General features: G+C 41.7%; 1 protein-coding gene across 2 annotated transcripts in view; it reads right to left on the bottom strand.

Moving 5' to 3' along the window:
• EZR (ezrin) overlaps positions 1–20,231 on the bottom strand; it is a 38,404-nt gene that overhangs the window by 9,387 nt on the left and 8,786 nt on the right. Inside the window, exons 2-6 of one of the 2 annotated variants that reach the window (XM_052784594.1) lie at positions 11,406–11,489; positions 5,883–5,978; positions 4,796–5,070; positions 3,858–3,941; positions 3,084–3,230 (exon numbers count right to left, since the gene is read on the bottom strand). In XM_052784594.1, the coding sequence (XP_052640554.1) occupies positions 3,084–3,230; positions 3,858–3,941; positions 4,796–5,070; positions 5,883–5,978; positions 11,406–11,489 (686 nt within the window). Of the gene's footprint in view, positions 1–3,083; positions 3,231–3,857; positions 3,942–4,795; positions 5,071–5,882; positions 5,979–11,405; positions 11,490–20,231 lie in introns of those variants that run through there. The other variant, XM_052784595.1, reaches the window with a different exon arrangement.

Below are 20,231 nucleotides of genomic sequence, written 5' to 3'. Positions count from 1 at the left end.
GCTGAAGAATAAATCTGAGTTTTAACACCTGTTGGATTTGGTTAGTCGTGCATCTGTAACAAGCAGGAAAAGAAGCCCAGTCACCTCCGTTCCAGAGTCTCTTCTCATTATGGTCAGCTGCCCTACTGACCTTTGGCCATGCAGTAGGGATGGTCTCTACTGAAGCCACACACTCAGCTTTACCAAACACCTGCTTTAAGTTCATTTCTTTGAAATCAGGGCCTAAAATCCACAGCGTGCAGACTCTAGGTATATGTGCTGTGCTTCCCAGAGGCTTCTCGTACATCATGGGAGGCATAAGCCAAAGTAACTCAGCTGCTCCTCACACCTTCTAGCACCCACAGAGGAGTCTACCCTGCTGTGTTACAGCTAGCGCAGTTACCTCCACTCTGCCTTTACTTCTGAAGTGCTGGGCAGGCACAAACACAACTGGTAGAAGCAGAAGTCTTCCGTTTTCTCCCCTAGATTACAGACAAGGCTAGTAACAAAGAGCCCTGTTCTTTCCTTCCATGCAAACTGCTCTTTCAGCCCATCCCACTAGTCACCAAGCAGAACTTTACACGTTGGTCGTGCAACAGGCTGCACCACGTGGCGCTCTCCTTTTGGAAAGCATCCCTAGGAAGCAAAGGGCAAGATTCAGACTCCCAGCTCTTCCTCACTGCTTAGGAGTTCAGGTCTGTTGGTTATTTAAAATTACTTCTTTAAGCTTCACTAATCATTTGAGATTTTCCTCTGCTTTAATTTCTCCAGACTCTTGCATACAAAAAGCATCATGTTATTCATGAGATCAAATGTTTCCGAGCCATTCCAGTACTTCACCCTTACATACCTGCCCAGCTCTGCAGCAAATTCTAATATTACAAGGACTTGTGTATTTGACTGTAACTAATTCCCTTAATTCCCCCCAACCAAATATTTCAATTTTTATGTTTAATATCACGTTATTATTCTTTTATTCTCTTATCAAGGGAGGGTATATTCTCTAGACATAGCAGTTAACGATTAAGAATTGTCTTACATAAATGATAATACCAACAAGCAATCTTGTTACTATCTAACCCCTCCAATACATGTGTCTGACACACACTGAAGTGCTAACAATTATTTCTAGCAAATGGTTTCAAGACGCGAGTATTTAATGTTTAGCACTTAGAGAAACATCTATCATCATGGCAAACCACTCGAACTCTGTAAGAACCTTTCTATGGAGCTCACTGGTTAAGGAAAAAAGCTGGCCGTTTTGGAGGAATTTGACTCATTGTCACAGAGATGGAAAGCTACTACATAGCACAATTTCACTGGGCCCAAGCATAATAAAAACTTGCTTTGTTTAAAATCAGACATCAAGAAAAAAAATACATCCTCTTCAGAACTTACCATTCCCTAACCTTTAACTCAACTGCAAGATTATGCAAGTGTGTGTGTCTAAGATTAAGTGAGAACTGTAAAGAAAACAATTTGATTAGACTAAGATTAACTAATTATTCCAGCCTCCATCATATTAGCTTAAGTGTTTCAAGCCTAGACAATACAGTATGACGGACAACTAAAATAATTCCCTTTATTAATAAAGTTCTATTGCAGATTCCCCTCTTTAATTCAGAAAAAAAAAAAAAGCTTGAAAATACCTAGAAGTGGGACACTGACATACACTGCAGTATAGAGGCCCGCACACCTATAGCGCGGTCTCATTTTCCTCAGGTTGAGCTTCAACAATGAAATCTTTGATTTTTCACCTTTGCCTCAGTCCCCAAATTTTGCACGTACAAACCAGAGGGGCGAGGTTCACATGGCTATTTTTCTAGTCCCCATATCTGCTCAAAAGACTTAATTACATAGTAGCAAGAGTTAGAGCAGAAACAAGCAGTTTATTCCAGCACTGTATTTGTTTTGCAAATGTTCTTGATAGCTCTTTACAGTCAATGGCTATATCCTGTCTGCTTCTGCAGCTCGAAAAACCTGTTTGTGTGACCATGGTTACATAGCAAGACTAGTCATTCAAGACTGAAGTATTACATGAGCGAAACTACTTTTCTTTCAAGTGACACTCCTTGTTTTCTGGGTGACAGCACATATTAGCATTGCAGAAAAGACTGCATTTCTCTTTGCCATCTTAACAGAGGCTCCAGAGACTTCCAAGTAATATTTGGGTTGCAGTCAAAGCTTTTTGGAGGCAAAGATGTAGAACAGGTGAAATCCCTTCTGTATTGCAATGATAGTCTGTTATAGGTTAGTGACATGAAACCAAGACTTGGAACATAGGGAGGAAAAAAAAAAAAAAAAAGAAAGAAGGAAGCAGTCTAGACCGCATCCCTTCATCTAGAAAATGTCTATTTTCACTCCCCTTCAATCCTTCAGTTGTGGAGTATTAGAAGAGACTAGCAGGCTTAAGACACAGCTGTTCTCACCTTCCTTTTATGTTTATTTACAGATGTAGTCTATCATTTCCCACCTACTATCCAATTAATAATGGCTCTGCCTTTACCAGAAGGGCTGATTAAAACCATGCGTACCTCAGCAAGACCTCATTTAATTCCTCGTTCACAGTAACTACATAGGTTAACTCCTCCCTGGGTTCTACGTGTTATCCAGCTTTGGTTTTGTGTCCACCCCATAATCTGTCTTTTTCAAAACCAGGCAGTTGTACACACAGCTATCATTAACTTCAGTATAGGAATGGCCTTAGATGTCCAAACACTCTGCAGATATGTCAGCCTATCTAGGTTCTCGTATTGTATCCACTGCTGGCATACCTGGCAACCTGACTCAAGGAAAAGCTTGGTAGACTCCTTAGTTCAGGGATCAGCTCTACAACTGTGCACAATTTACCAGATGGCATCGTACTACTGACGTCTCTTTTTATATGGTAGGTAGCATTAGCAGGTCAGGCTACAAAGGTCAGGAAAGTCACGAAAGCATAAATGATGTGAAAGCTCATTTCCTAGCACAGCTTCAGCTACTGATCCAAAATTGGAACACGATCGAGTTCTAAACTTTGCCCTGATCCTGTAAATGAGAAATGTCCCTTGGCTCCCACACCGGCCCTCGCTCTGGGGTTTCAGAGGTGAAAACAAAAGCCTTACTTATCATCCTTTTCATAGATGTTGAGCCCCAAGGCATCAACCCCCAGCCAAAGGTCAGTTCCTTTCTTATTCTTGATTTCAAAGTAGTTGATTCCATACATCTCCAGGTCTTGAGCAATCTTCAGGTATTCCAGCATGGCATTCTCTCTGGTTGAGGCAGGAAGGAGAGCAGATGTCAGCTTCTCATTTATATGACTATCTCAGAAAGCACAAAGCCCTCAGAAGAAACAGGTAACTTTTCCTAAACTGACACATCAAACAGAGGAGTTAAAACTGAACATTCACCATCTGGGATTCACTTTGGAAGTTACAGTATTACACCTATGAGCACACACACACAGAGTACTCCCATTTACCAAGCCCTAGTATTTCCAGATGGAAAATTAGCAACATTCATCTCTCTCAGCATTCATCCTTGTCTCAAGGTAGTCAGTAGGAAAGGTATAGTATCTGAACTTTCCGCATCTGCCAATGCAAATGCTTCAGTGAACATAAGGTTAGACATACACCTTTACTTTTTTTCCACTCAAAGCCATCACTGATGGCTGGACCTAGGTCCAGGATCTTCAGGAAGAAGTGCAAATTTGCACCAGTGCAAATATCCTACTGAGTTTTACCATGTGATTCATTGCTGGACTAGAAAATATACACCAAGAGTTCCCCCACACAGGTGACTCCTGGAGTCTATTTCAAAAGCATGTTGTAGAACTGCAAGGGTAAGGTCATCAACCAGCAACAAAGTGTCCAGCCTAAGGACCAATACCAAACACTTACTTGAGCATGCCGCTGTGTTCAGCATGCCACACCTGGATCCGTTCTTCCCATTGCTCTCTGGAGAGTTTATGCTGGTCCATCACCCTACACAAGGAAAGAGGTATTAGCAAGATTAGACTTCATGTTCTACAGTATCCACTGATGCTGATCTTTGCTATAGCCTTACTGAAAAATTAGTCCCACCCATGAAGCCTTACTGAAACCAAGAGGAAGATCCTACCCAGCCCAAAGATGTACTCTGTGAAGCAGAGCAACTCAGAATGAACAAAAACCCTCCGCAAAGCCTTTCTGGTCACCGATCAGGGACATGAGAGGCATAAGCAGAGCACTGCAAAAGAATCACATACACGCTGTAGACATCAGAGGGTTAAAGCAAAGGAAAAGTTGGTGTCACTCCTGGAATTAGACACTGCTGCAGAGCATCATCAGGACTTCAGAAAGCGTGAACAGAAGCATTTGTCTGATAACATACACTTATCCTGTGTGGGGATGGCCTATGTAGCCTCAAGACATGCTTTCCAGATACAAGATTTTTAGGACTGTACATTAGGATTAAGGACACACAACCCAACCTTCTCCAAGGATGACACATTCTTGACTGAATGCTGCTCTTTTCTTCTTGAAGAGAAGACATTCAGACTGCCAGTTACCAGCATGGCAGCAATGTTTAGGAAAGAAAAGCTGAATTCAAAGTATACTTCCTCTCCCTAGCTAACCCAAGGAGAGAACACAAAAACATACACTAATATGACAGATAGAACTAAAAGAAGGAAAAAATCTGAATGCATACAGTTCAATTAAAAAAATAAATAAATCATGCTTTCAGTGAAACTCTTTGTATTTAGCTCCAATGCAAATTCTTGACTTTAAAAAAAAAAAAAAACTACAACAAAAAAACACCAAAAAAAAAGGGAGACTGCATCAACCAACTCCTTCACCTTTGGGGGATCAGACGTTCTGAATTGAGGTATCCAGGCTTGTGCACATCTTTGTTGTAATCTCCAAATTTGGCCTGCACAGCATAGGAGCCAAGAAGTACTGCTGTTTCAGGAGGACAGTAGATCTCATCGCTGAGGATCCCTTCCTTCACCTGCAGGAAGAAGAGCTTCTGCGTGATGTCCTGGATCAGCTCTTCAGACACATCTTCTGGGAAGAACTTGGCACGGAATTTGAACTGGAGGGGATTCTCCTTTCTGATTTCTTGAGCAGAAACCTGAGGACATAGGTAACACCACAACTGAGCAAGGTTGCAAACAACAGAATAAATTGCTTTCACACAGAAGAAAAAGATTTGAGGGATTTGCCTTAAGAGGTGACTGGCAACTCATTACTAGAATTCCTTAATTCTGGCTGCTTACTGGTATGAGAACACAGGGGAGACGCATTATGTCTTCCAACTAAGCTAGTAAATTCTGTTTGCAAAGCCATGGTCACTGGAGAATGATTTACCATGCCGTATCAGATGGCAAACCCATCCAGTATTGTATGTGTTGAAGAAAGGGAGAACAGCCCCCTGACATTAAAAAGGTATGTCTGACTGCCCCATCAAGAAAAACAGTTCATACCTTCATAAGAACTGCAAGTCCACAAACAAGAGCACATCAGAGGCATCACTGTTCTGTTACAACTGCCCAGCCTTGGAGTGACCTATCTTTCTGATTAGTGCAACAACTGATCCTGCACAAGCAGAGACTAAAACCATCACTAGCCAAGACGTTCCTTCAGTCACAGCAAGAAGAGCTGCTTCTACCCACCAAAGTACAATATCAAGTTGCTGCTGTATATCCGACCAATGCTAGAAAGCTTTCTACAATTCACACAGAAAGGGCAAACTTCCACCATGCCACGCCTCACCCAAACCATTCCCATAGAGGTTACAAAGTTCCCTCTAAAAATAATCCTGGAGTTATGAGAATTAGGGAACAATCAACAACAGGTACAAGGTTTATAAAGTTGCAGCCAATAACACATCAGGAATCACGTAAGCTTTCACCTTTGTTCAGCAATTAGCCCGAAGTCTGTTACCTTTTTATCAAGCTTCAGCCAAGTCTGGAATCCTTTGTTGTCCACATACTGAAGACCAAAGTACCACACTTCTCGCAAACCTATGGTTTTAACCACCTGCAACAGAAAGGTCAAAGAAAAAAAAAAAAAGAGTTATTGTAGGTAACAGTTCACTTGAGGTCCAGGTATCCTCGCAGGTCCCGCATCACCTGCAGGTGCAGGCAACAGCCTATACCTACTCATCTGGCGTCTCTTAATTTCATCCTTGTATTGGGTCTGGCTGAGATGGAGTTAATACTCCCCATAGCAGCCCTCATAGCGCTGTGCTCTGCATCAGTAGCTAGAAAGGTGTTGATAACATACCAGTGTTTTGGCTACTGCTGAGCAGTGCTGGCACAGCTTCAAGGCTGGCTTTCCAACATTTTCGCCCAACTCAATGGCAGGCTGGGGCAGGGCAAGATCTTTGGAGGGGACATAACCAGGACAGCTGACCTAAACTAACCAAACAGATATTCCATACCATACGACGTCAGCTCGGATATAAAAGCTAAGTAAAGGGAGACAGAAGGGGGGCATTTTTGTCTTCCGGAGCAACCACTACGCGTACTGAAGCCCTGCTTCCCAGGAAGTGGCTAGACATCGCCTGCTGATGGGAAGTAGAGAATAACATCATTTGTTTTTCTTTGCTTTCACGCGCAACCTTCGCTTTCACTTTATTAAACTGTCCGTATCTTGACCCACGAGCCTTTTGTTATATTTTCTCCCCCCTGTCCAGCTGAGAAGGGGGAGTGATAGAGCGGCTTTGGTGGGCACCTGGCATCCAGCCAGGGTCAACCCACCACAATCCTGTAGACAAAGATATACAGCTGCCATAGTAGATGACAGAAATGGCACAGGCTAAGCTACTTGTCCCAGCCAGTCCCACCCAGTTCCTAGGGCAAGATGATTCTGGGGAAACCGGGAGAGACAAACAGGGTAAGTGACAGGCCATCAACTGCTAGACTAGTACACTGGCAGCAGGTGGGGCTTCTGCTTGCTTCTATCTACTGGCCCCTCTTAAAACTGTACTTGGTGAAGCAGACGAGTTACTTCTTGTAGCTTTTCTGAAGCTTATGGTGAGATCGTCTGTAATGGTGTTAGTACTAACTACAACTAGTTAGCAGTACTAATGTCTCAAGTGATCTTGTCTGCCAGTCACCAAAGATTATTTGGCTGGAGGAAGCAACTGAGGGATGCTTCACACAGCTGCTGCAGTAAGCTCCCTGTGCAGTTTTGAGAATTAAAACAAGCTGCATGTATTCTCAGTCAAGGGCATTCTTTTAAACTCACAGAAAGGCTGGTTTTGAAGGACAAAATATATTGATGGCCCAACATTAGGATAAATTTCATTTCAGATATTGTAAATACTAACCAGACGAAAGATCCAGAAACACCATCCATTGACAGGATGGCACACTTACTAGTAAAAATAGTCCTGTTTGGACATGTTCCTTTTCCTCAGTGCAGGAGATAGCCTAACAAGGTCCTGACCTCCTCCTGCTCTTGACCACTTGTTCTTAGAGCCCAGTAGTTTGCTGCCAGCTCATCTACCTGTAAAGCTGTGCTCCAGACAGAGACGAGATCTGGAAAGATTCACTACATAACATCAGTGAAGTAATCCAGATGTGTATTTGCAGAGTAGACCCTCAAAAAGTCATGTAGGCATCACCACAGGGAGCCGAACTGAGTTGGAAGGCAAGAGCTTTTTAAAACCACTTTGCAAGTCAGGACAGTGTGACAAGACTTGAGAGGGTGTAGTTACATGTGTTACAAGAAGTCTAAGATCTCAACCAAGGATCTGTTTCACCCTTCCCATTTATAGTATTGCTGAAGACACTCTGGCTGGAGAGCAGACTTGAGACAATGATTTTAGGATACTTAATCAGTTTTTGCTGTAGTTTCCCTTAAATTTTCTTACCAATGAGCTAGAAGCCAGCAGTCTGTACCTGGAAGCCAGAGCTTCCTGGGGTTGTAAGGAAAAATGCACCATTCTGATTAGCACTCTGAGAATTACTGTTTGTGTGACATTGTTGAATAACAGGTAAATCTATAAAGTTTAATGATATAAGCAGACCAAGCAAATTGCTTACTAGTATGAAAAATGTCACAAAGCAAATATAATTTTTAAGGATAAAGAGGTCAGTGCCTACTAGTTGAGGAAATGAGATAGCTTCATAGCTAGACACTGTGGGCTGTATTCAGACTATGGTTTATATATATACTACTTCAGCAGGGCCATAAGGAACGACTTATAACTAACTAGAGTTTATGTTAAAAAAAAACAACCCAACAAACAAAAAACCCCAAACCCCACAACATTTTTTAAAAGATCTGGGGTCTGAAAATGCTTCAGCCTTTACTTGACTAAAATTCCTTTTCCCTCCACCCCAAAAGTGGCTTGTTTCACCACAGAGCAGACAAATTTTCTGACAGCTAGATAGATGTATTTTTAGAAGGGTCAGAACTGGGCTTTACTCGATCTAGCAGAAAAGCAGGGGTATCTTGAGCCTGGTACTTCCTGTTGCGCAAAAGTGTGTTGCAACTTTGTTAAAATGAGAGTTGCATAAATCAAGCAGTTATCAGGTCATTATCTCTGAATGACTCTTACAACAGAAAAAGTATACATTTTCTATAAATCAAGTTAGAAATATTGCAGAAGGTATGACCCCTCAAGTTCTTCCCAAAACCTAAAGGCAAGTAAGGAGAAAGTATTAACCTAAACTTCACAATTTGACCATTTGAGTTCCAATACAAAGAACAAAGACATGAATGTTTTAGACTGTATGCTGGGAATTTTTTTATAAACTTCCTCCACAGCAAAACAAGGAAGAACTAAGAACCAAGGCATTACATTCAAGATGGGAGACATCTCCATGCCCTCCTCAAATGCATGAAGCAGCAAATCTTAAGTCTGCCCATTCCACCCAGAAACGCATTGACTCCCAGAAACTGCCAGTGGCACACTCTCCTCCATGTGAATTTGAAATCCTCCATTTCCTTGTGGCCAGGATGGCACACAACTGCCTGGGAGGTACTCCAGCCAGCTGCAGAGCCCACTGCATTGGTTCTCAGGACACCTCAGACCATTGTGGAGCAAACTCTGCACAGGTCTCACTTGAGCAGAGCTGAATTCAATATTCACAGGTTTCCACTATTCTCCCCTTTCTATAAAAGGGAGCTATAATCGACCTTATGTGCAGGATACACTTATGCTAGAAAAGCCTAAAGCACAAGGGCACTGCCAGAGTAGTTTTGCCAGCTGACAGCCAGGCCAAGAAATCATTTTGTGGTTTTTAAAAATAGCCTGCTTCTTCAACACCCTTTTCCGCCCACAGCTCTGCAGTTCAACTTGAGCCACTCCCCATACCTGCAAAAACCTGTTGCCTCCACAGGCTTTATCTGAGTGTAAACTCCATCTGAGATAAGGGTCTAGTAAAAGGCTTGCACAGCAGAAGTGAAAAGATGTCAGAACAGTTGCAGCTAAACATACGGTCTTCACCTTCCCCAGTTTTGTGCTGCACACTTCTACCTTGGTAGAAGCCACACTTCTCTTGATATGCAGAAGTGCACCCTAACAAGGTATGGACTATGGGTAAGAATTTCCAATCACAGGTTTTAAACCTGAGCCATAGAATGTAAGGAGCAAATCTTCACGAGGTGATAGTCTATCCCAGTAGTGCAGTAAGTGCTGCAAGTGCAAGCAGTCTTCAGAAATCCAGAACTACCTAGACAGCAAGCTAGAAATATCTTGGATCTGAAGCATCCTGCCTTCTTCCATGTTCTCAGGATTTTGTGCTTCTGTGCTGGAGGTCAAGAAAGTAGCTTCTCTTCTGCCAGAGAGATGACTCTGGCTCTTAACAGATGTAAACATTAGTGAATAAATGGGGAAAAAAAAGTCCTTATTGAAACCTTGTCCTAAGGAACACAGGACATACTTACACTGACTGATCTAAGGCATTGCTTTTAAAAACCTGGCTTTTAGTCATTTGGATTTTTGTACCCTCAAAGATGAAGCCAGAGTTCTCTGTTTTGGGTTAACATGGAAAGGGCTGAGGGAGGAAGGTACCCTGATGCAAGGGTGATCAGCAGTGAATGGAAGGTCAAAGACCAGATGCTGGTTCCATAAAAATTCAGGTTTCATATGCACTTCACCAAATTTCCAGTCAATGAATACTTGATGTTTATTCCGCATTAGTAATAATCAAAAGGAATTAAAGTTAGATTTAATGCTAAACACAATTTGTAGTACTCTATTTGGTCCTGTGAAGTTCTGCAGTGATTATAATTTGGTTTCTTCCTTTCACTCCCTCCAAGAACCCACTAAATGTTTTCTTTGTCTTTTTGTGGTGTTTGGGGGTTTTGGGGGGTTTTTTTGTTGTTTTGGAAAAGTACTTCTCACTGCACAGTTGCCATAAGGCCTAGCAAGTTCTAGCTAACTCACTGAAATGAGAAATTGTACCAAAAAAACTTAGAAGGAATGGACATTGTTCAGCCAGTTCTGCCTCCTTGAGTTAAAGCTCAACCACCCTTTGCCATCAAGGCTAGGAGGGGACAAGGGGAAAAGTGCAGAGGAATTGCTGTAACACTTCATAAACAGCTTAGTATGTGTAACTGAAGTCTACATAGATCAATTCTTAGTTTTCAGGGTTCCAGCAGGACTAGCTAGAAGCAAACTTTTTTTTTTTTAAATTCCAGAACAGCAAGTTACATTTTTCTGCTGAAATCTAGGCCTTGCTTGATTTTTATAAGAGCAAGCTACTTAAGAAAAGAATAACAAAGTTTTACAAAGTGCTCTTCGTTTATTTTAGTTGTCTTTATCTGACCTTTGTAGGTCCATCTCCAAACAGACGTGTATATTTTTAATGCAGTAGCAGGAAGAATAACAGTAAGGGAGGAGAATCTTGACTACTCATGCCCTTCACTTCCCTGGGAACCCCCAGAAGAAGGCTAGACAAGTCTCTGCTCCACCCTGCTGCACAGGGGCTTCTTACAAGGCATGCTGCTATAGTTGCTGCATGGAGATCACAAACTCTTCTGGTTTTCCAGTAGTTTGGCAAACTTGAACACTTGTGGCAAGTGGCTACCTCCAACCCAGCTTCTGAATGAATGCAGCTATGCCTATGCCTTCGCCAGCCACCTGAAGAGTTTTATGCACAGGGACAACATTTCAACTTCAGAATTTAAGAAATAAGAGCTAAGCTCTATTTCAAAGCAAGAGGTGCATTTTTACACACTACCTATGCTGTCTAGACATTTTAGATCCCTTATGACACTTCATCACCCAACACTGCTAGGAAGACAGGTTTCACTGGAACATAACATACCTGCAAGGATTTTTGCTTTTTTCTTTTACTGTGATGGAATTTAGAGATCTCAGTTCAGACCAGATTAGGAGGCGGAGAGAAGAAAGGCAGACAGGTTTGGAATCCAGTCTTAAGATAACACTATAGTCTGAAATGTACTCCAAGCTTAAACAACAAGAGCCCATACCAACCCTTCACTGACCTGGTCAAACAGCTGTTTGCCTGTAGTGTTTGGCTGGATGGCAAACTCCAGCTCTGCATCCATAGTAACAACTCGAACATTGATCTAAGGAGAAAAACAAAAAGCATTGTGTAAGATGTATTGAAAGCTATTTCTCAGTGTTAACACAGAACTTTGTGTACAATACAGTCTCCACGCTTTAATGCACTACTGTAACCTCTATAATATACACACTTAGGCCCCAATTAGATTTGTGTTATCACACAAGCAAACTTAATTGGGGCACTGACTTTGCTGTCTTATCCAGATTGCTCTGCAGGTTTTCCTACTGAGCACAGGATTGGACTGAGCTTCTGGCTAAATGAGAGGGTGTTTCAGAGTTGACCATTTCCAGGCCTAAACCCCCTTGGAATAAGAGCTCCTGTGAATGCACAGCATAGCTGCCTGCAGGCCATCCCTTGGATTACGAAAGGCCCTAATGACTAAATTAAATTTAAGACTTATAATTTAACTTCCATTTATATTAAAGCTGGAATTAATCTGAGGTTTTAAAGGCAAAAGGCTGCAGATTATTCTTACGAAGCAATCGGCATTAGCCTGATAAATGTTCATTCTTTCCCTCATAAAAATCTACTCCGCACATAAAAACAACAGTTATGGGTACTGAATAATACTACAAGGCAAGAGTTCACAAAGCTATTGCTGTTAGTGAAGAAACAACATAACCAGATTTACTGCAATGGCAGAAGTAGACTGCAAGACAGAGGTTACTATTGTATGCAGAAGGCAAGAGTGTTTAATGACTAGAAAAAGTCTATTAGCTTTTAAAAAAGAGGCAAAAGCAGCAACTAAGCTTGCAGGGAATAGCATAAGGACCTGCAAAATGGCAAATCAGGAAAGGATTATCTCCAACTGTTCTGACTACAGGACACTATACTGCTTGCAATATTATACTATGTCTCAAAAAACCCAACAACCCCAAAACAAATATAAAAACCCCAAACTGGGATGATCATGTAGTATAGTTCTACTAACAAGTTAGATTTGTAGCTTGGTATCTTAAAGGAAAGAGAAGAGAAAGTGGACACAAGGCAAGGCCAGACAACAGGTAAGCTACAGGCAGATAAGATTTCATGACAATTTCCCCATATTTTATACATGTCACATTACTGAAATCCAGAGCTAACAGACCAGGAGAGCCTGCTACAGCTGGTGCCCAGCAGAGAGGCGCACATTTGAAAAAACAAGAGGAAGGGGCAGAAGAGGAATAGAATCACTCACTACAAAGCCTTGACACTGCAGCAGTTTCCAGCCACTTAATTATGCATATTTAAGCTCTAGGATAAATGTCAGGTAAAACAATGTTACGGTTAACACAGAACTGTGAATAAAACAAGCTGCCTCAGCTAGTTTCAGACAAATATAATAGAAAATTTTGCATTCATTTTTTAGTGAGACATGAAGGCCTCAAGTGTCTTTTAGCCTTTATATTGCTTCTTTCTCTTGCTCTCTCCCAGATGACAGAGGACACTCCTATAGAAAGATGACTGAAGACAGTTCCCAAGTCATGAAACCCCAGAACTGAACCAGAGAAGATGACTGCTTAGGTGTCCTGTCATTTTCAAGCTGTATTTTTAAAGGAGTGTCCTTTAAATTAGGATTTAAAAAAAAAAAAAAATATTCCTCTAAAAGCAACAAGAAAGAACAAGTAAGAAAGGTTTTCTAAGAGTTCCTTTTCCCAACTGTAGCATTTGGGATCCATAATGGAGCATGGAAGTGTGCTTAAGGCTTTCTTCCTGTGCCTTAAGAACCAAAGGTTTCCCAAACAGTGTTTCCAGTGTAGGAAGGGAGGGGAAGTTCAGATCCCAAATTCTCAGCAACAGCAAGGCTGCAATTGGAAGATGTGACCTTAAAAAGCTCTTGTTGCTTAATCCCTCTCAACAATAAATCCCTAATCATATTCTAATCCTTTTCTACCCCCTTCAAGAAAACATATGCTTGTAATCCGCAGTTTTGTATTGTGCAAGTTATTTGTACTTCTGGCTAAAACACCTCAGTGGGTATAAAGTATCACTTTACAAGCTAAAGAACTTGAAAGGCTGTGCTTCCCACTCCTTACCAGAAAACTTGCAGGATGTTGGCTGAGCACAGAATTCCAGCTGGTACCAGTATGTTCGTCTTTTACTCTATCTCCTTAGTGGTTATTTGCTAGTAAAAAAATGTAAACTCCCTAGTCTAGGGAAATACCCTGTATTACTCCAACCCTAAAAGACCCTTCCAGATACAGTCCCCTTCCTAAAGGATCAGCTACACAGTGAGCTATTTAGTGCTAAAGCCATCTACCTGCTACATCTTTTAAGAATTATTTTAGTATTAAGACCAAAAATTTAAGTCATCTGCTTTCCACTTCAATCATTTAAAGCCATAAGCGTGTAGGAACATGACTACTTGGTTATCCAAAAAGCTTTCAAGGACACTTGGGAGATGTGGTAAAGGTTAATTTCTGTGTTCTTAAAGGGCTGAACAACCAGCAGGCTAAAGAGGAATTCCCTGGTGTCCCTGCTGTGCCCTCAGACAAGCTGCTAGCCACATGACAGGCAGAGCAAGAAGAGACAGGGCCTCAAGCAGTTGTCACTTCAATGAGTTGAAGACTGCCTGGGAAAATCCTTTGGGTCTCCTTCCTGCCATACTAAGTCCTCTTGCTTCTCATCTCCAAACCTGAGCCTTGATTTCAAGAAGAACATAATGGTTTTAACAGTGTTCTAAACAGATGTCCTACAACCACTCCACACAAGCTTATAGCCACAGAGAAGCTGGTAGTGAAGCAGGCAAATGGAGCTTAACCCACTTGAAACCCTGATTTAGACCATCTGAAGAAATCTTGACGTCTGTTAGGCTGAGAGGCGATCAGTTTGGCATTCAGCTCAGACCACATGAAACTCCCCATGGTGCCAAGACGATCAAATCAAAACCCAAGGTGCTAACCAATTCAAGATATTGTTGGGGAGGAAAACAGAGTAACTCAGACTAAGTTCTATCAGCAACAAAAAGAGCAAGACACAGTTAAGACAATTTTCACAAGTCCTGCTTACCCTGTGTAGGCAAGGCAGGTCATTTGTAAGATCCCTACCAAACCCTGGCAGTACCCCAGGACAAAATTGAAGGCATAACCAAAAGGAAAGCAGGTCTTAATTGTTTCAGAACACAGGTGAGTGGAGGGTGGAGAAGAGCACATGGCTGTTATACATGAAATAAGGGTGTTTAAACGCACATAGCATGCTAAAAACCCTAGACAGTAAGTTTTAACTTCCTTCTCAATAGGCCAATGCCATAACACTTCATGATTATATTTTTATGTCGAAGAGCAACATACTTAAAATGAACGACAAATAGCACCTTAGAAGGTTTGCTTGGGTGTATGAAAACATTACAAGGTTTTCCTCTTCCCCATCTTAGGATGCATAAAATTCCTAACTAATTTGATCCAGAGGGGAAAAAACATGCTTTTGAAAAGGCAATGCCATTTCCGTTAAACAGAAAAAAACCTCCCTGAATCGTAAAAGACAACAGAAACAGAAAAAATTACTACACCAAATGACTGAACACGAATTCCATGACCTCAGATTGTTCAGGGTGGACTGTAACACATTACCTACATTTCCAGCTGGGACAAGAGAGTGGAAGTAAGATGAAAGATCAAACTGGAGAGAACTGCAGAATATAGTTTAAATAATCATAACACTGTGGAAAGTTCTTGTACTAGAAGTTACAGTACTTAGAATGGGATCTTCCCTCCTTTAGCAATGCCCTCAAGTCATGCACTTGTTCTTACTTGCTTTTGGTTTTTTGTTAAGACAACATCTCTTCTAATGCTAAGTCAGTAGATCAATCTATGGGACACTGCAGCCTTTCAGAGACCACGCACCATACAGTATCTAACTTGGAAAATTAAAGTGCCATTTGAAAAACATTCAGAAAACATTGTCTCTTAAGGAGGCAACACGTTGCCAACCGGCTGAGTGGCAACATCTTCTCTGTGTAAGATCCAAGACCTAGGATGGGAACCCAAGATGACATTGCCTCTTCAATCTCTTCCTAGCATAAATGCCCCGTTTCCAGGTGTGTTGGACACTATGCATGCACAGGTAAGTTTTTTTCTGAAGTCTGACTCTTGATCTACAGCCTGTTGGTGTAGAATCCGTCTCTGGTTGCAGGCAGCATGGTATCTTTGAAGTTAACCATCCCCCTCCTGGTACTGCAGCTCCACCACAAAACATCCTACACTGAAGGGGAAAAGGCAGAACAGGAGAAAAACCCACAGCACTCACACACAGTAAGCCATCATGGATATTTTGCATCCTGACGCATGAAATCTAATACCCCTTAAGTTCACTTGCATAATAAAATAGTTCAGTGACACCATGAAGTTGTGCAAGTAATTTAAAATACCATACAATTTATTTCCAGTGAATACCTAAGATAAAGGGCAGTAAATACCAACTCTTACCCGTACACAAGACAAACCAGTACTTAACATGTTGCATATCATTATGCAGCTCTAAATGCCTCAGACAATGCTCAGGAATGTTTTCTTCCTCTTTCCAAGGAGGGATAAAGACCAGAGTCTCTTAAATAGCAGGTTTATGAGTACAAATGCTAGTGAAGTATCTTTCCAAGTGGTGGCAATTACCAGTATCATAGTGGAGAAACCTAGACAGGCATGCCTTCTTTCTTCAGTCACTGGATGTCTGGAAATCCCAGGGAAGTAGCTATTACATGTAAGCAGATCAACTGCATAGCACAGAGGAGATAAGGGGTTTTGAAGTGCTGTACCTGCACAGCACATAGTGTGAAAAACAGCATGAAGGCCTGTTAAGGTTTCTTGCACATATGCAAACTGACAGTATAGCACATGGACATGCTTGTGCTGAAGGAATATGGCAGTCTTAACAACAAATAAGCAAAAGCAGTGGTATTAAGAATACTATTAAGAAAGCAGTAGTATTAAATTTGCATCCTCTCTTCTGCATGTCTACTCTTCCACCACACAAGCAGTAACTACTATTGTACTTGTAATAAATAACAGACAAGCTTTTTGCCCTGAGTTGCAATGCATCTGCATGGACGAAGTAAGCTCATTTCAACCTTAGCACCCAGACCTGTTTGTAGACACGTGTAGTGATTAGGTATCTGGTAACAGGAAAAGCAATTTCACATAGCAGCATCAGAAGGGCACTGAAACTGCTCTCTATTCTTCCACCTTCCATGCACTAGTGTTTGTTAGTTCCAGGCCCAACAATAAAGAAAAATATTATGCTAACTGATGGAGTAACTGCAGTCCCAGCTCCTGGAAACTATTTTGGGAAATTTTTTAACTTTGATTAGGGAAAAAAAATCCTAGAAGCTCCAGAGCTCAGAGCTGACCTGCTAACACTTCAGTGGCTGCATTTCTCTGTCCTCCACAAGTTACTTAAGTCAACAGCTAATGGTTCAGAGACTGTGGAAAGGAGAGGACAAGTCTGGGAAGGTAAGTAGCATGAATAACCAAAGCAACTGGAGAGATATTAGTTCTATTATATTATTCTTTAGTACTTATGAATACCAATGTGTCAAGAACACAGCACTTAGAGCCAGTTCTGTTTCTTCTCTGAGAGAACACCCTGCCTGAGGGATCAAACCTCATGTAGTAACATATTTGATGTGGTCCCATATGACATAGACTAGACATACAACAAACCCGAGCCATGTGAAATTACAACCAAAGGACAAGTTGTGCACCTAAATTCTCCATAGCTTCTGTCAAAAGCAGGAGACAACGTCATAAATATCAAAGCAAATGATCAATTCTATTTGCTGCTGCAGGACTGCCAAAACACAACTTCCCTCCTAGTTAGGGTCAGCACCTTCATCTTGCTGGAACTACTGTAGGGACACATTCTGACCTCTTCATGGCAGGCCAAGGTCTTGAAAGTGGGATGACAGTGTGGTGGGGTGGAAGGAGTAAGAAAACACAGCTAAGTATTCTCACGGTCCCTGGAAGACAGAGTGCACTTACAAGTTCACAGACAGCACTCAGTCAAGAACAAAAAAGAAACTCTTTAGGAGGACAGGGCTGGAATTCAAAGATCTTGGTAGGTCTGAGAAATAGTTACAGGTGTTACACTTGGAGAGGTGAGAATGGACATGAGGCAGATGAAGAGATGAACAAATTACAGGCTTGCAAACAATGGGCTACAACAGTACTGTAGACAAGGATATAGTCTATTATAATCCCCAGAAAAACACCACATTTCCTGGTGTGATGCTATTGCATAGAAGGAAAAATTACATTCTTGAGTGTCACTGGAAGCATTACAGAAGGTGACTATTCTGTTCTGCTTGCCTGATGACTTGCCAGTTGGAATGCTGTCACCTAAATTTGAACACTTCTTTTGGAAGGGAGCAAGTTAATCAAGGAAAGTCTGCACTAATCTGCAGGTCAGGTGTTTTGGGGTTGATTGCAGGGTTTGGGGGTGGGGGGATGGGGGGGTGTTTCAAACTGGACTTGATTTGTTAGCATGGCACTGATCTCTTCCAAATGCGAGTTGCCTGAAACATTAACTGTTTATAGAGTGGACAGCAACTTTTAAACCCACAAGGAGAAAAACACCAAAAAGCCCTCTGATTTTGCAGGATGGGGAACAGGAAAAGAAACAATAATTGCTAGAGCGGTAAGATACTGGGATACTATATAAGCACTTCCATGCAGCCTTCAGACAACATAGGTTCAAGTCTTCCCCAGTGCTACATTTTTATGATTTAAAGGATCTCCAAGAAGCTAAAATGAGAAGGCAAATAACAAGCCTGCAATTTCTCTTCTATGGGAAAGAGAATCTGATTCCTATGAGAGTAGGAAAGAGATGTACAGCACAACACTGAAGAAAGCCTTTCAGTAGGATCCACATGCTCCTCCCCTGCCAGAATCCTTTCTGCACTACCTGCCCAACACCTGGCATTTCAGAGAGAGCAGTGGCAGCACAGCAGAATAGTCCTGACTGTTCCCTTTCACACTGCTGAGCACACAGTCTGCTGACAAGGGAGAAAACAGCCTCATCAGTTAACAAGCCATGAATGGGGACAGCCTCATTGGCATCCACTTGACTGACAAGGCAAGCTCACTGCACCCATTTAACCGACCCAGTTTCTCAGCATACCATGTTAAATCAAAAAGACCCGACAGGGAACCGAAGGACATGTTCCATTTCAAATTTCATTGTGTTAAACGTTGCTTCCTCATTGCAAAGAAATGGGAACATTAAGTCACATTTCACTGGAATTCCTCCAAGTCTGTGAAGCAGAGTTGGGTACTGCTGCATTTGCAACAGGTAAAACTAGAGTTGAGCAGGGTGGTCTTTGTTCCTTAAAACCTTGCTCACCTTTCCCAGAAGAGGAGGAAATACCACTGAGGGTAAATACAGTTGTATATATAATCCAGAAGCTAGCAGTTACCTTAAAATTGTCCAGCATGGCCGTTAGCCTTAAATACTAGTCAACTTCAATGCAACAGCTTGTACAACTGTATTTTTTTTGGTAGTAATCCTCAGCATTTAAGGAGCAATAACTATATCAGCTATACTTAACTGAAATTTCTTAAGTTTACTCATGGCAATAGGAGCCCAGGTATTTGCTGCTGTCATGTAAGGTGAAAAAGCCTTATAACAACTTACATGGAAGTTTTTGTGAAGAGAGAAAAAGTGCTTTGAGGTAAAGCCAAGAATAATTTTGAAGTGAAATCTTAAAGCCAGACTCTTTTGGACAAAGCGGGGCGGGGGGGGGGGGACGGGGACTTATGTGGGCAGGAAAACCTTGAATACTCAGATCTGGGGAGTCATCCAGAAATTCCAGTTTTAGCAAAGCAGGTTGAATTTTCAGAACAAACTTCCCCCTCCCTGCCAGCATACACAAACAGATCACAGGAAAGCCAAGCCATTGAGTTTGGTTTTGCAGCCAGGTCACTTGACTCTTCTTTGTGAGATACCATGAAACCTTCTTTATAATTAAACATGAAGATAATACTAGAATGTAAATTCAAATTTTTTTAGTTTAGATATGCAGAAGAAGATGCCATAGTAAATTACACGCCTATCTCAGTTTTCTAAACCAAAGCCTGATATATGTTCTGTCAGCATATAACAACTCCATAGCAGGCATCTGTGTGAAAAGCTGAGAAGCAGTCATGGCTGTAATTCAGTTCTTTATCTTAGGTCAAGCAATAACACTCTGCACGCCAGATGATCATGAAGATTTCATGCAGGTATGGCAAGCACACGTGACACTGCTTCTCTGACAGCCCTGATTCCCAAATGCCTAGGCCTCAGCCAGACTTCCAGCGTTCTCCACCTCTGGTCAGCTCTGTACAGTTAACATTAGATGCTCAGTGAAACAGTAAAACCAAGTAAGTACTCTTCCCAGAGAAGAATCTTTCTCCACCCACCAAAGTTTCCCCCAACTCTTTCCTAACAAGCAAACTACATCGTTCTGTCTCGCCTTAGGAAGAAGTTGAAAAATGGAGGCCACCATAGAATTTTAAAATTCAATTTTTTTAAAAATGTAAAATTACCTAGGGACAGCTCTATGATCTAGCAAGACATAAAGCAATGCCATTTAAGCCTGAAAGGCCCCGGGATATTGCCCTTAAACAAAGCCCCGTACACTTGGGGAGCCCAGACGTTTTTCATGCAAAATACTTGCTCTCACTTTCTGTGAGGGATGTAGGAATGGTTTAGTTGAACACAGACAACATTAGCAAGCAGCAGGAGAGTTTATGGTGTTCTGTTGAAACACATTAACATTCACTTTAAAGACTTT

Source organism: Harpia harpyja, chromosome 4 (assembly GCF_026419915.1).
Source record: "Harpia harpyja isolate bHarHar1 chromosome 4, bHarHar1 primary haplotype, whole genome shotgun sequence".
Taxonomy (NCBI): Eukaryota; Metazoa; Chordata; class Aves; order Accipitriformes; family Accipitridae; genus Harpia; species Harpia harpyja.
Note: the sequence above shows the minus strand (reverse complement) of the source record. Positions and strands in the feature narration are given on the sequence as shown.